This window comes from Neomonachus schauinslandi, chromosome 6, assembly GCF_002201575.2.
Source record: "Neomonachus schauinslandi chromosome 6, ASM220157v2, whole genome shotgun sequence".
Classification (NCBI taxonomy): Eukaryota; Metazoa; Chordata; class Mammalia; order Carnivora; family Phocidae; genus Neomonachus; species Neomonachus schauinslandi.
The window spans coordinates 31,757,512-31,771,643 of record NC_058408.1 but is presented as its reverse complement, the minus strand read 5'-3'; the positions used below and the strand labels follow the sequence as shown (position 1 = coordinate 31,771,643).

The window sequence follows — 14,132 nt, the reverse complement described above, 5'->3', positions numbered from 1 at the left end:
GAAGGAAGGAAGGAAGGAAGGAAGGAAGGAAGGAAGGAAGGAAGGAAAGAGGGTCTTACTCCTTGCTCTTTGAGACATTTTCTCTAAAACCTTTTTGAGTGGCTTTATTATCTCTTTCATATAACAGAAACAACCAAATTTTCTTTTTCATATTTTATTTTTATTATGAACCCTTACCAGACCTTTCACATTTGCTTTTGGGTTTTGTTCTTTTGTTTTTGTTTGGTTTGGTTTGGCTTTTTAGCAAACTATAATTGACATATAATGTTGTATTCATTTCAGGTATTCAACATAGCAAATCGACAATTCGATACATTATGCAATGCTCACCATAATCAGTGCAATTACCATCTGTCATCATCCATTATTACAATATTATTGACCATATTCCCCACCTGTACTTTTCATCCCTGTGACTTATTTATCTTGTAACTGGAAGTCTGTACCTCTTAATCCCCTTCACCTATTTTGCCCATTCTCCCCAGACCTTTCACATTTGAAAATTACTGGTAATAAATTAACCATAACCATTAAGCCTCTATCATCTACAGGTAGCTTAGTTTAATTTCTGAGGCTTGCCTGAAGGCTCCGCTGTAAGCTACAGACCAGAGTTTGTGTTTTTAACAAAGTAGGTCAGTCTCAGAGCCTTGGAAAAATCAGGTATTTCAAACTACTGACACTTCGAAGAATAGACTACTGGTGACAGGCCTTGGAACTGACATCACTTAGATAATTTTCAGGCCATTCCAGTGGACTAAGGCCAAACTTCCAAGACTCATTTTAGTCAAGAAGCAGCAAGTTTCATGAGACTGTAAAGACAAAATCCAGCAAAACAATAATTAATTGCTTTGTATTGAATAATAATGAGGAAAATTTTATTGTTTGAAATATTATTGATGCTGTTTTCATGATCTATTTTCTGGACATATAAGGAAGCCCTTCCTCCTCTTCCTACACTGTCTGTAACCTACAACAATTTAGTAAACTCTGCTTCTATAAACTGAAATATTTTTAAATCACATCTTATTCTCACTGATTCCCTCCCTCCCTGAATTCAGAAACTCTAAGTCCCTTCATTTTTCATAGCAGTATTTTTTTTGCATAAATTCAGTAAGTCTTTCATTTTACCAGTATATAACTGGAAAATTGATTGCACAACCAAGGTCTTAAAGTGTCATTTTTTAGAAAGATGCATGTTTAATCATCCATGCCAAGGCACTTTTAAGGAACAAAGGTTAGCTATACTTATGGAGACTACAAAGTCATCCCAGAAAAAGTGGCCAGATGCCTGGTTGACAGGGTCCAAACTTAAACATGTTAAAGAGGGTCCCTTCCTCATAGACCAGGAACCTTAGTAAATTTTGTGAATCTTGAGAAGAATTAACCAAAGTTATAGGCAGTATATGTAAAATCTGGGAAAGATATTTGCTTGGGCCTAGTTTCCTAGCTTTGGGATAGTAAATAAGAGATTCTAAAAATCTAATCTGAAATTCCTTTTGAAAACTTTCTTGGGGGGGCGCCTGGGTGAGTCAGCCGTTAAGCGTCTGCCTTCGGCTCAGGTCGTGATCCCAGGGTCACGTAGGAAGCCTGCTTCTCCCTCTCTCACTGCCCCTATTTGTGTTCCCTCTCTCGCTGTGTCTCTCTGTCAAATAAATAAATAAAAAATCTTTAAAAAAAAAAAAAAAAGAAAACTTTCTTGGAAAAAAGTTAATTTTGTAGACATGGCAATTGTTCTACACTGCATGGTTCTAGGTGGGTAAAGTAAATTCATGGAGGCTTGTAGCCTAAATTAACTCTCTTGCTGCACCCATGTAAATAATCAGGCCAAACCCTTAGAAACATGCTTTGTTTTGTTTTCTAGAATAATCTTTCTTTGAAATTACTATGCTTGTAAGAGGAAGAAGACTATAGGAAAAATTTTTAAAAGATTGAATTGAACCAAAAGATTACTGGTTGTTTTCATTGGGAAAAAAGCCATTGCCTAACACATTCTTCTAGGGGCCCTGTGACTTTCATTGTCTTGAAGCTATTTTACAACTCTGTAAATTGTAGCAATACAAATAATATTTGTCCACAGACATGTTTCATAGAGGGACAACTGACTGCCCTCCTCCCTCACCGCTCCCCATGTGGATAAAGCCACTTCTACGTCTATTTGTAAATTTATTACAGCATTCCTGATTTATCTATACAATTCTGCTACTTTGAGCTCTCCTTTGAATAGGATGCAACATTTTACTCACACCCTCATCAACTAACGAGTTTAAAAAAAACTGAAAAATGAAATGTTACATTTGCATTAGAGTCATGATTATATCTTCTTTTAAAAATTATTCTTTAATGCTAGCCTCAGAGTCATTTAGTCTAATGGGGTAAATAGAAAGTAAGGAAAATGACAGATCTAATAAGTGGCATAATATGGGAAGCATAAAATGCCAAGGGAACTCCCAGGAGGTGCACTCAATCTAGACCTGTGACATAAAGAAAAGGCTTCTTGGAAGAAATGACCTCTAAGCCAAGACTAGAAAGACAGGCAAAAGGGAGTGCAAGTAGATTAGCATTTCAGACAGAAAGACCCATGTTCAAAGACAGAATATAAATAAATGGTACAGAAGAGAAAATAATGTTCACTATAAAATACAGACCATTTCTTAAATGGAGAAAGGAAAGGGATACAGAGAATTGGAGGCTAAAGATGTAAACAAAAGATGTGAAACAAGGAACTTGATCACGTTGAGAAGTTGAACCTTATCTTGAAGGCATCAATGGGGAGCAGTGAGTTTACATGAGTCTTCAGGACTATGGGTTCTGGAGTCAGTGTCTGGCTTGGAATAATGGCTCTACCACACTTACTAATTGTGTGACTTTTGCCATGTAAACTAAGTACTTGGTAGTTCTGTTTCTTCATTTGTAAAATGGGAACTGTAGTAGTCCCTTCACTTCATAGAAGCATTATTAGGATTCAGTGAGCCAACACAGGCAAAGTACCTAGAAAGTGCCTGGCACATTGTAAGGAACCAACGACAGTAGTGATAGGAGAAGCAGTATTTGTTTTTTAGAAAGATCATTCCATTGTCTTTTAGATCATTCTAGCTACACTGTGGAGGGTAAATTAAATAGGCACAAAAACAGAAGAGTTAGGAAGATACAAATTAAGGAAAGGACTCTAGAAATAAAGAGAAGTGGAGAGACTGACAAGACATAAAAGAGGTACAAGGAATAGGATCTGAGGACAGATTGGGAATAGCAGTTGAGTGAGGGAAAGAGAAGTAAAAAATAAATACATAGAGTCCTTGGCTTGGGAAAGGAGCTTAAGTAGGAGCATTCACTGAAATAAGACACACAAGAACAACTAATCCAAGTTACTCAGGTAACATGGCAGGCATACTAATACAAAAATGAGTCTGGATCACAAAAGAGGAATACCTCAAAATACCACAGCAGATAAAGCATTTCATTTGCATTATGGAGAAAGTACATCGGAGAAAAAGGAAAAGGGCATCTGAGGCATACGAAATGGCCCAGAAGCATGAAAGGCCTGCAGTTTGTGTGAAAACAGGAAAACTACTGCAAGACTGAAGGTAAATAGGACATATGAGCTGGGGTCAGCTCTTCATAATCTTCTTTCCTATCTAAATGGTCTTAATGATTTCTGATGTCTTGGCCATTACTAAAAGATCATGGTTCCACGGTCCTATGACTTCTGCTGATAGCCATGCTGATAAAAAGAAATCTTAAACGCAGTTTAAGATTTTCATAAAAATGACAAACCAAAAAGTAACAGTTTGGCCAGTTAAACAGCAGATATCCACTGCAGTCATTCATCAACTAATGGCACAGAAATTTCAGAAAGCACACACGACAGAAGAATTTTTACATATTAGTACCTCTTATGCTATTAAATTATAAATCTTCCTGAAGGTCTATAAGCAGTAAAATTCTCAAACTTGTTATTCACCTATAAAAACGATATTCTACATAAAGCAGTTTTATCTATGCCTCATCGTAAGTTAATAAATGTTCCTGGCTTCGCAATACTTTAACAAAACTACTGGTTCACACTTATGGAATGTTTTCCACATGCCAGGCGTGGTGCTGAGCGCTTTACAGACTTCACATCATTTCATTCTTACCCCGTAATTCTGTCAGATCAGTAAAATCAATCCCATTTTGCAAATGAGTAACTAAGAGAGATTAAGTCCCTATCTAAAGCAATACTTCACACAATCTATAAATACAGAGTTAGTATTCAAACACGTATCTGTTTGATTCCAGGATCTATAAGATTTTATTTCTGACCCCTCTCTAAAAGTGTATTTTTCTCACAAAGATTGACTCCTCTCACTCAAGAAACACAGGCTAACCATGGCCCGAAGAGGGCCTGCTATATGCAAGCAGCAAAGCCACAGAAACTTGAAGCATGAAAATGACAAGCAGAGGGTGGGGGAGGGGGGGAATTAAGCATTCTGAAAAAGAGCCTGAAGCCATTAAGTATAAATGTGAACAACAGAGAACTAAGGGCAATGGAGAGATTACCTTGATAGCAGCAAAAAGAAACAAAATTACTCTTTTTATACAGAAGCTGTGAACCTCTCACAGATGTATGAAGGGATACTGCTAGTATCAGTGGCATGGATGGGAAGACTTGGTCTGCATTAGTCTTCTCTGCCAGAGCCCTCAATGTATTTGCAAAACATAAATCTGACATCAATTCAATTTAGCAATCCTCAAATTTGCTCACAGCTTTGTATTTCCTCAGGCTTTAAAACACTTCTCCATTCTTCTCCAATCCCCAAAAATCCCATCCACCACTTACACAAAGATAATTCGACATTTCTTGGAGGGACAAAAAGCAAATTCATCCTCTTGTCACTATTCCTCTCTACCCCATGCCCCACAGAGCACCCCTGCAAGCAACCTCTGTCCTCCTTCCCCCTTACACTCATCTTCGTTTTCACTCCTAATGTAACCAACCCTTTCAGATCCTTCTGATGCCCTCAGCTGAACTACTATAATAGCCAACTAATTTCCGTGTTTCCGGTTTATCCTACAACCAATCCATATGGAAATCTCTTCCCGACTAATCTTCCTAACATACTTATTTTGCTATACCACACTCTCCTCAAGTTCATCTGAAGGACCAACTCTTTAGCAAAGCCTTTAATGTTACCCAAACCCGGCTCCATTTACATTTACAGTTTCATTTCCTACTTCCCTATACAAAATTCTCCACTGTACCTGCCCCCCAAAATCAAATTACAGCCCCTGAAATGTGACTTTGAACTGTCCCACTGGTTCTACCAACTAAAGAAGGAAGACATACTTGAGGAGCCTGTAACAAATCAACAACTATGATGAACCAACAACTCCATGTAGTAGAACCAAAGGGTAATGAATTGATACTATTTCTTTGGATTAAATAACACAATGATTTCAAATTATAAAGATAATGAGGGGAAAAGAACTGTTATGATAAACTATTTTTACATGAGCTAAAATAAAATAAGTGAGTAGGATCCGGGTCAGCATTCCCAAGCAGAAAGAATATAGCTTCATTGCTAATAGCACATGGTTTTGAGTTAGACAAACTTGTTTTCAAATCTTAGCTCTGCCTCTGATAAGCAATGTGATCTCAGGCAAGTTTCTTAACCCTCACTCTGGGGCATGACACTATCTCCTAGCAGTACTGGGTGGGTTTGAAGATAAAATGAATTACGCACATAAAGTACATAGTATACTGCCCAGTGCATGGTAAGAGCTAAATAAAGAGCTTATTAATAATTATTATTACTGAAGCAAGTCTCAGATCCAGTGAAAAGACTGTTTAGCCGGAAGTAGATAGTACACAACAGTAAGTGCTACGAAAGATGAGAAATATACACAGAGTACTTAAATCATCTGTAGTATTCAGAATATTCACCAAAAAGCATATAGCAAAACCATCCTTCAAGGCCCTTGGCTAGATTCCCATATGAAGTTTGGTTTCTTCAGATATAATGTGAAGTGTTTAGACAAAATGGTATCTAAAGCTCCTTTCAGTCCTAACCTTCAAAAAAGTGTATAAGAATTGCTATGAATTAGAATTCTGAACATTCATCACCATTACCCAGTTAACTACTTTTACATTTTACTAGGTATATAAAGGCTTATTAATGTTCTACTGGCCTCACAAATTTGGAAAACAAAACAACATTTCAGCCCCAACTAAAAAATCCCCATCACCAGTTTATCAGTCACAGAGAGGGATAGCGATAGTCTCGCTGAAAAACTTCCTGTAGCTGAACTCAACAAGTACCTGATGCCCCTACATGAACCCAAAGTGAGGAGTCTTCAAATTTCCTAGGAATTCTCAGGGGCAGTTTAAGAGGTAGAAAATAAAACACAACAGAAAACATGACCTGGACGGAAGGTTTGTTCTTGGGTCAGTGGACAAGAAAGAATCAAGAATACCAAGAGAAGAATAGTATTTCAAAATGCTAAAATGAGTCAGGAAGGCTCTAACCTAACTATACATTACTTTAAAACAAACCCAATTATACATCATATATCCAAATCAAGTCTTCACTGTAGGAACTTCTTTTGCATACTTAAGGTATTTATAAATCTATTCTTTCTCTAAAGAGCTAAAAACAAATTAAGAGTGCATACCTGTCTTTTTATGTGAAAAGTAGTCAAGGATTGCATTAGATTGAATTAATACTTAACATGCCCATTTACTGGGACGCCTGGGTGGCTCAGTTGGTTAAGCGGCTGTCTGGCTCAGATCATGATCTCAGGGTCCTGGGATTGAGTCCCATAATGGGCTCCTTACTCAGAAGCAGGAGCTCTCCCTTTGTCTGCTGTTCCCCCTGCTTGTGCTCTCTCTCTCTCTCTTTCTGACAAATAAATAAATAAATCTTTTTTTAAAATGCCCACTTACTGATTTTTTTCAGTGTAACTTCCTAGTCTTACATATAGATTTTCACGAGTAGAAAGTTATCCTTCCACATATCAAAATCACTTTCGGTATACTTATTTCTGAATGAACTGCTTTAAACAAATATTTTTCTGTATACTTATTTCTGAATGAACTGCTTTATACAAATACTTTTGTCAGCTTTCAATTTTATAAATTAAGAGAATTTTAAGAATCATATCTGTGAACTTAACTTATGGGTAAGCTTATACTAGTAAATTTTTTAATTTTAACAGTGACAAGAGTGTTTTATACCATTTCTTTGCGGGCAAAAAAAAAAAGAATATGTTCATCAGATTTCCATAAAAACTGAAATCTGTATTTTAACCATGTATTATTTAATTCATTTCAAAATGATAAATCTATAATATAAAATTTTAAAGATTTTTCTATTTACATATATCATGTCAAAATAACTCATAATTTTGGTCATACTAAATACTTAAGGAACTATAAAAGACTATAATCCAAAATACAAATGGAATAAATTCATTCTGAAGTCTCATTTTCTTTTAAGAAAGTAAAGCTATAGATAAGAATTACATAAAAATAAGAAAATATCATCAATTCAACATATATGTAAATGATTCAGACATCACTGTAAAAGGAGAGAACTAACCACTTATTTACAGCAGTTACTACTTCAAGTAGACAGAAATAATAGGAGGGTATTCAACAAAGTATGGTATTGTCAAGTTTTTTTGATGGGAAAAATTTTTAAATGTTTCCAAATATGTTCCATTGATAGATTAAAAGAGTGTAAAAATACGTTGAAACTGTAAACATTCAGTTCTTACTAGTTTTAATATAAAGGCTCCCTCATCACCCATCTACTTGGTAACTTTAAAAGATTTTCCATATACATTCTGCACACATGGTGATTTTTTTCCTCACAACTGGTGAAGAGAAAATATTGATAGAAATTCATGTGTAGTAGTAGTTGCTGCAGTAACAGTAGTAATAATCATAGTACTCCAATTATAAATGTTTTTTAAAAATTATGTGGTTCCAACCTGGTCGCCAAAGTCCTCTGGGAATTTCCACAATACCACAGGATCTGTAAATAATTGACACATGGCATTAAACAGAGGCAAAAGGGCAGATTTACACCAACATTCTTGTTAAAACATTGTCAGAGATACTTTTTAAATAATTTTTAAATTTCTCTTTAAACATTTACAGTTGATGAGATTAAAAATAAAGGATTTTGATCTTTTAAGCATTTTAATGACCTTTGGGAATAGGAACAAATAAAATTAAAATAACTTTGTCAGATTATTAAAACGATTTCTTTTCACAACTCTCTTTATTTAGATACTTTACATTTTAAGATTCTGAAATATGAATTTTCAGATTTAACTACACTTAACATATTGGTTTTAATTTGAAAAGAAAAATATAAATGTGGTAAATATGTAATATATTATATATATATCATAGTTTTAAAAATTAGACCAAAATATATTACCTTAAATTTTCATTTAAAAGCCTAAATATTTATGAACACTGTAATAATGCTTGCTTTATATCAAAATTCACTTTTGAAATCCCATATTTGCAACTCTATGAAGTGAAGCCTTTCATAAAATAATAGATATAAGTTGGTAGTTTTAAGGCATCAAGCTTACTTAAAATACAACTGATATTTGCAGGGCATTTTAAAGAAATTTTTCTAATATATCTAGTTATTCATATATAAAAACCAATGTTGTTTTATAAATATTCCCACTGGTTTTTCATTTTCATCATTTCTCACAATATTTCTTTTCTACTTAGTATATTAAAAATAAGTCCTTTTAATTAGCACTAATAAATATTTTGGTTATGTGCTCATTTCTTAATTGTGTCAAAAACAAACTTCTAAATATCTGTAGATGTGCTTTAAAAGGATAGTGTACAACGGATAATATTACTTCTGTAAAAGCCTTTCAAAGCTCAAGATAGTATAAGTAACAAGTACCACTGATATAACAGAATTTGAATTCCACTCCAAGTAAAAAGGGTAGACCAAAGACATCACTTTATGTTCTCAATAAGTTCTATTCCATTATTTCCACTATTCCATGTTGCTTTTATAAAAATACAGTCCAAGAATGCATAATTCCAGGTTTTTAATTCCAAAACTCAATAATTACCTAGCAACATTTAGTATGAGCTATCTCCTCTTGCTGTATTACTTATTAAGTTCAAAAGAATTTTTTTCAATTATTTTAAATTGAAAAGAAAGCATACTTTCTATAATTAACCTTTTTACTTAGTAAGGAATAGAAGGTTCCTATATAAGTCAATATAAATAAATCATTTAACACATCTTATATAAAAATAATGCATTATAAATTCACAAAGATAATATTAAATGATTATCTCTTCATGTAAAACAAAGTGTACATTTCTAAAATGAAGGACATGCATTATAGGTCACCTAAAAATACTCAAGACATGGTTATGATTATGTTGGAAAATATATACATGTGAGTTATGAGTGTGTGTTTTATTGGAAAATATGTACGTGTGAGTCAGTTTTACCAAAATGATAATTATCAAGATTTGAATCATATAAAACAAAAGTGATATGATGGAATCTTCATGAAATATTGATATTATTTTGATAAACTTAATACACTAATGGCCACATAAGTAAATCAATTATACAGAAATGCAGAATAGTTCTTTCTTATAAATAATGGAGTTAAAGAGTTTTAATGTGAATATTTAAAACATCCCTTTTGAACAACCTCAATTTTATAGTTGTCATTTAAGAAACTATTTGTGATAAATTTCTTACACTTATGTCTTAAAACCAACATGTTTACCTTGTACAGATAATGCTTTGCCCCTATTGTTCACAGCATTTACCCACGTATGTTCTGCTAACTCACTTTTTCTCATCTTCTATTATGCTGTTGTGTTTTTTTTTTTTTCCTGTATCGCCTATTCTTTCACAGAGAGAAGGAACAAGTGAATTCATGTAAGTAACATCCACTGGCTTATATTCAGTGAAAAATATCCTATTTCTTTTCATTAAATGAAATTTCCACTTCAGCACTCAAAAATTTACTGTAACGTGAATCCATATTTTGAAATGGATTAACTTAGTTACTGCCTGTGTTGTTAGACATACACCGTATCTGACACATCTCTGTAGAAACTTTTCACAAGTACTGCAAAGGAAGGGAAAAAAAGGCTCTTAAAAAGAAATAATAACCTGATTCTCAAATGTATGCACAAAGACTGGATTTTCTATTCCCTGAGGACTATTTTTCTCGCTATCAGATCTGACCTGGAGAGCTTAAGTTGGTTTTCTGCTTGTTTTACGGATGGAAGGATGAAAACCACTGGCAGAAATCACTGCCGCTGGTGAGGCCTGATGCACACTGTGCGTCTCTTCTCACCAATACCTACTACTAATTCAAGAGAGACTCCGGATCTTAATTTTAAAGCAATCTTTGCCACCAACAATCTAGCTAGGAACCAAATAAATATGAAAGGAAGAATGCATGATTTGATTTGTACATAAATGCAGTTAGTCTCTTATTTTAATAAGAGATGTTACAGTATAGGAAGGAAAATATAAAAATTTTTATTAAATCAGTAAATTTGGAGTAAGAATATTTAAAATATTATTTGTGCATCACCATCACAAGTATTCCAAATTCATGACTAAAGCTTTTTTAAAATGTAAAGTGAGATAAATTCAGCAGTTTTGGTTTTTTTTCCCTTTGCAATCAGGTCTTTCACATTTTCCGGCCCTTCAATGAGAACAAGAACTAAAATAACTTAAAATATTAGTGTGATTCAACTACATTATTAAAAAATGGAAGGCAAACTTTTCAATTTGCATAAATGAATAATATTTATGGAATTCTGTGGAATTCACAGATGAACCTTTAAAATTAGGCATTTGTAAAATCACAGTTCAGGGACTATATACTTTTGAAAGGTAGAATATATATTAGTAAGTAATATGATGGATTATAGCTTTCAGTGTTTGATTTACCTGCCTTGCAGAATCAGAATTTTATGAGTGAGAAAACCAAGGCCAAAACAAGGAGTTTGTGTTAGTTATAAGGCTAGTCAATGTGAGAGACTAGAACTTTCTTAGTTGAGATCTAAAGAGCAGCTATTTTATTTTGTTTATTTGAGAGAGAGAAAGAGAGAGCGAGAGAGAACAAGAGAGCATGCACAAGTCAGGGGAGGAGCAGAGGGAGAGGGACAAGACTTCCTGGGGAGTGCGGAGCGGGGCTCAATTCCAGGACCCCAAGATCACGACCTGAGACAAAATCAAGAGTAGGACACTTAACCGACTGAGCCACCCCGGCACCCCAAGAGCAGCTATTTTTTTTAAGATTTTAATTATTTATTTGACAGAGAGAGACACAGTGAGAGAGGGAACACAAGCAGGGGAAGTGGGAGAGGAAGAAGCAGCCTCCCACGGAGCAGGACCCTGGGATCATGACCTAAGCTAAAGGCAGACGCTTAATGACTGAGCCACCCAGGCGCCCCAAGAGCACTATTTTATTTTATTTTATTTTTTAATTCATAAATTTCCCCCCCCAGGGGAGGTACAAGTTCTTTTTTTAAAAATTTTTTATTGTTATGTTAATCACCATACATTACATCATTAGTTTTTGATGTAGTGTTCCATGATTCATTGTTTGTGCATAACACCCAGTACTCCATGCAGAACGTGCCCTCTTTAATACCCATCACCAGGCTAACCCATCCTCCCACCCCCCTCCCCTCTAGAACCCTCAGTTTGTTTTGCAGAGTCCATTGTCTCTCATGGTTCGTCTCCCACTCTGATTTCCCCCCCTTCATTCTTCCCCTCCTGCTATCTTCTTCTTTTTTTTCCCTTAACATATATTGCATTATTTGTTTCAGAGGTACAGATCTGTGATTCAACAGTCTTGCACAATTCACAATGCTTACCATAGCACATACCCGCCCCAGTGTCTATCACCCAGCCACCCCATCCCTCCCACCCCACGCCCCACTCCAGCAACCCTCAGTTTGTTTCCTGAGATTAAGAATTCCTCCTATCAGTGAGGTCATATGATACATGTCTTTCTCTGATTGACTTATTTTGCTCAGCATAACACCCTCCAGTTCCATCCACGTCGTTGCAAATGGCAAGATCTCTATTTTAAATAATTTCCAGAATCAATACCTTTCTCTGTCCTATTTAAGTTTAACTTATTCCATTCAAAACTCTATGCAGTGTTAAAGAAATAAGAAAAGTCCCTGCCCTCCAAAGCCCTATAGTACACATGGGGAAGAGCTCTCTACTTTTTGTGCAAACTATTGTTTTGGGGTTTTTTGTATGCAAGTGTTTATGGAAACTTTATTTATAATAAACAAAGAATAGAAGCAACTCAGATGCTCATCAGCTGCTAAATGGGTAACCAATTTGTGGTACATTAATATAATAGAACACAATTTAGCAATAAAAAATAAAGCACCAATACAGGCAAAAAATAGGTGAATTTCAAAAGCACTATGCCACTATGTCATTGAAATAAAGATAAAATATATTTATGACTAAACTTACATACTTTATGATTACATTCATATGACATTTTGAAAAGGCAAAAAGCAGATCAGAAACCAGATCACTGATTGCTAGGGACTGGGGGTGAGGGGAGATGATTGACTACAAATAGACACAAAGAAACTTTCTACAATAATAAAAGATGCTTGTCATAAATATATTTTATATTTATTTCCATGACACAAAATGGCAAATAGTAATCAGAGCAATGACTCAGAAATCAGGGCCAGAATGATATTTCCATGGAAAAGGATCATTTAAAAAAAAATCATAACAGTGGTTACAAGTATATAGATGAAGAAACTGAGACTTAGATGAAATTTTGGGGAATCAGGTTTATTGAGATATTTATAGACAATAATATATTCCCTTTTTAAGAGTACAGTGCAGTAAGTTTTAATGTGTATAGTCCTGTAACCAAAACCATAACAAAGATAACATTTCTATTACTGTAGAAAGTTTCTTTGTGTCTATTTGTAGTCATAAAAGATGCAAACTATTGTTTTAAACAAGGTGTCCTGCATAAATACTTGGGCTCAACTTAAAAATTCACTGGCTTAGTAATTTCAAAAAAATGTTCCGAATAAAGGAATGGTCATGTCTCTTTAATGTAAATGAGCAAGACTCATTAAGGAAAATGTGTAATTTTATTCTTCTACCTATGGAGATATAATGCTGAACTAAAAAAAAATAAGGTCTCTACGACTTATAGAAAAGAAAGCATCTAAAACATGTAATGCAATAAAATTTAATGACTGCTACACTAAACAGACAGGATACTACACAATAACATATGGAAAACTAATCTAATTTAAAGTCACTAAACAAGGGGCGCCTGGGTGGCTCAGTCGTTAAGTGTCTGCCTTTGGCTCAGGTCATGATTCCAGGATCCTGGGATCAAGCCCTGCATCAGGCTCCTTGCTCAGCGGGAAGCCTGCTTCTCCTTCTCCCACTCCCCCTCCCCCGCTTGTGTCCCCTCTCTTGCTGTGTCTCTCTCTGTCAAATAAATAAATAAAATCTTTAAAGTCACTGAACTACTTAGGAAGGAAAGTACACATAAACTAACATGTCAGTTAGGCAAGCAAAGGATGATCTGGGTTCTAATGTGGGCAAGGGAGAACGTTCCAGAGTGGAAAAACAATATGCATGATGTCTTGGCAGTTAATAGAAAGCACAACGCAATGTAGAAAAAGGGGGAAAAAATGAAGTATATCCCAAATGTAGAGCAGAAGGGAGACAATGTCAAGCGATGAAGCTAGAGAGGCAGGGGACAGACTAGAGTTTAAAATGTATCTTGGGTATCATAGAAACCAATTAAAGCAGATGATGACATAAACCAAATGAGAAAAAACAACTAGAAATGTATAAAGAATACAGCTAGAGTGTGTGTTGTTATGAAAGTCAAGGGAAGAGGGTATATCTAAAAAACTCTCAAATGTGGTAAAACATTAAGCAAAGTGACTACTAAAAAATGACAACTATACGTAAAGCATAAAGCCATAATAAACTGAGCTTCAATGGAAGGATGGGAAGCAGAAAGCCGACTTAGGATCATGCAGTGAGAATGAATGAGGAAGGGCAGGCAGAGTGTATGGAGACAACTTCTTTAACAAAGACTGTGCAAGGAAG

General features: G+C 34.9%; 1 protein-coding gene across 1 annotated transcript in view; it reads right to left on the bottom strand.

Annotated features, from left to right (window-relative positions):
* The window catches only part of DENND1B (DENN domain containing 1B), a 262,179-nt gene that overhangs the window by 188,563 nt on the left and 59,484 nt on the right, over positions 1–14,132 (bottom strand). Inside the window, exon 3 of the mRNA XM_044916349.1 lies at positions 7,969–8,012. Coding sequence (XP_044772284.1) covers positions 7,969–8,012 — 44 coding nt within the window. The remainder of the gene's footprint in view (positions 1–7,968; positions 8,013–14,132) is intronic.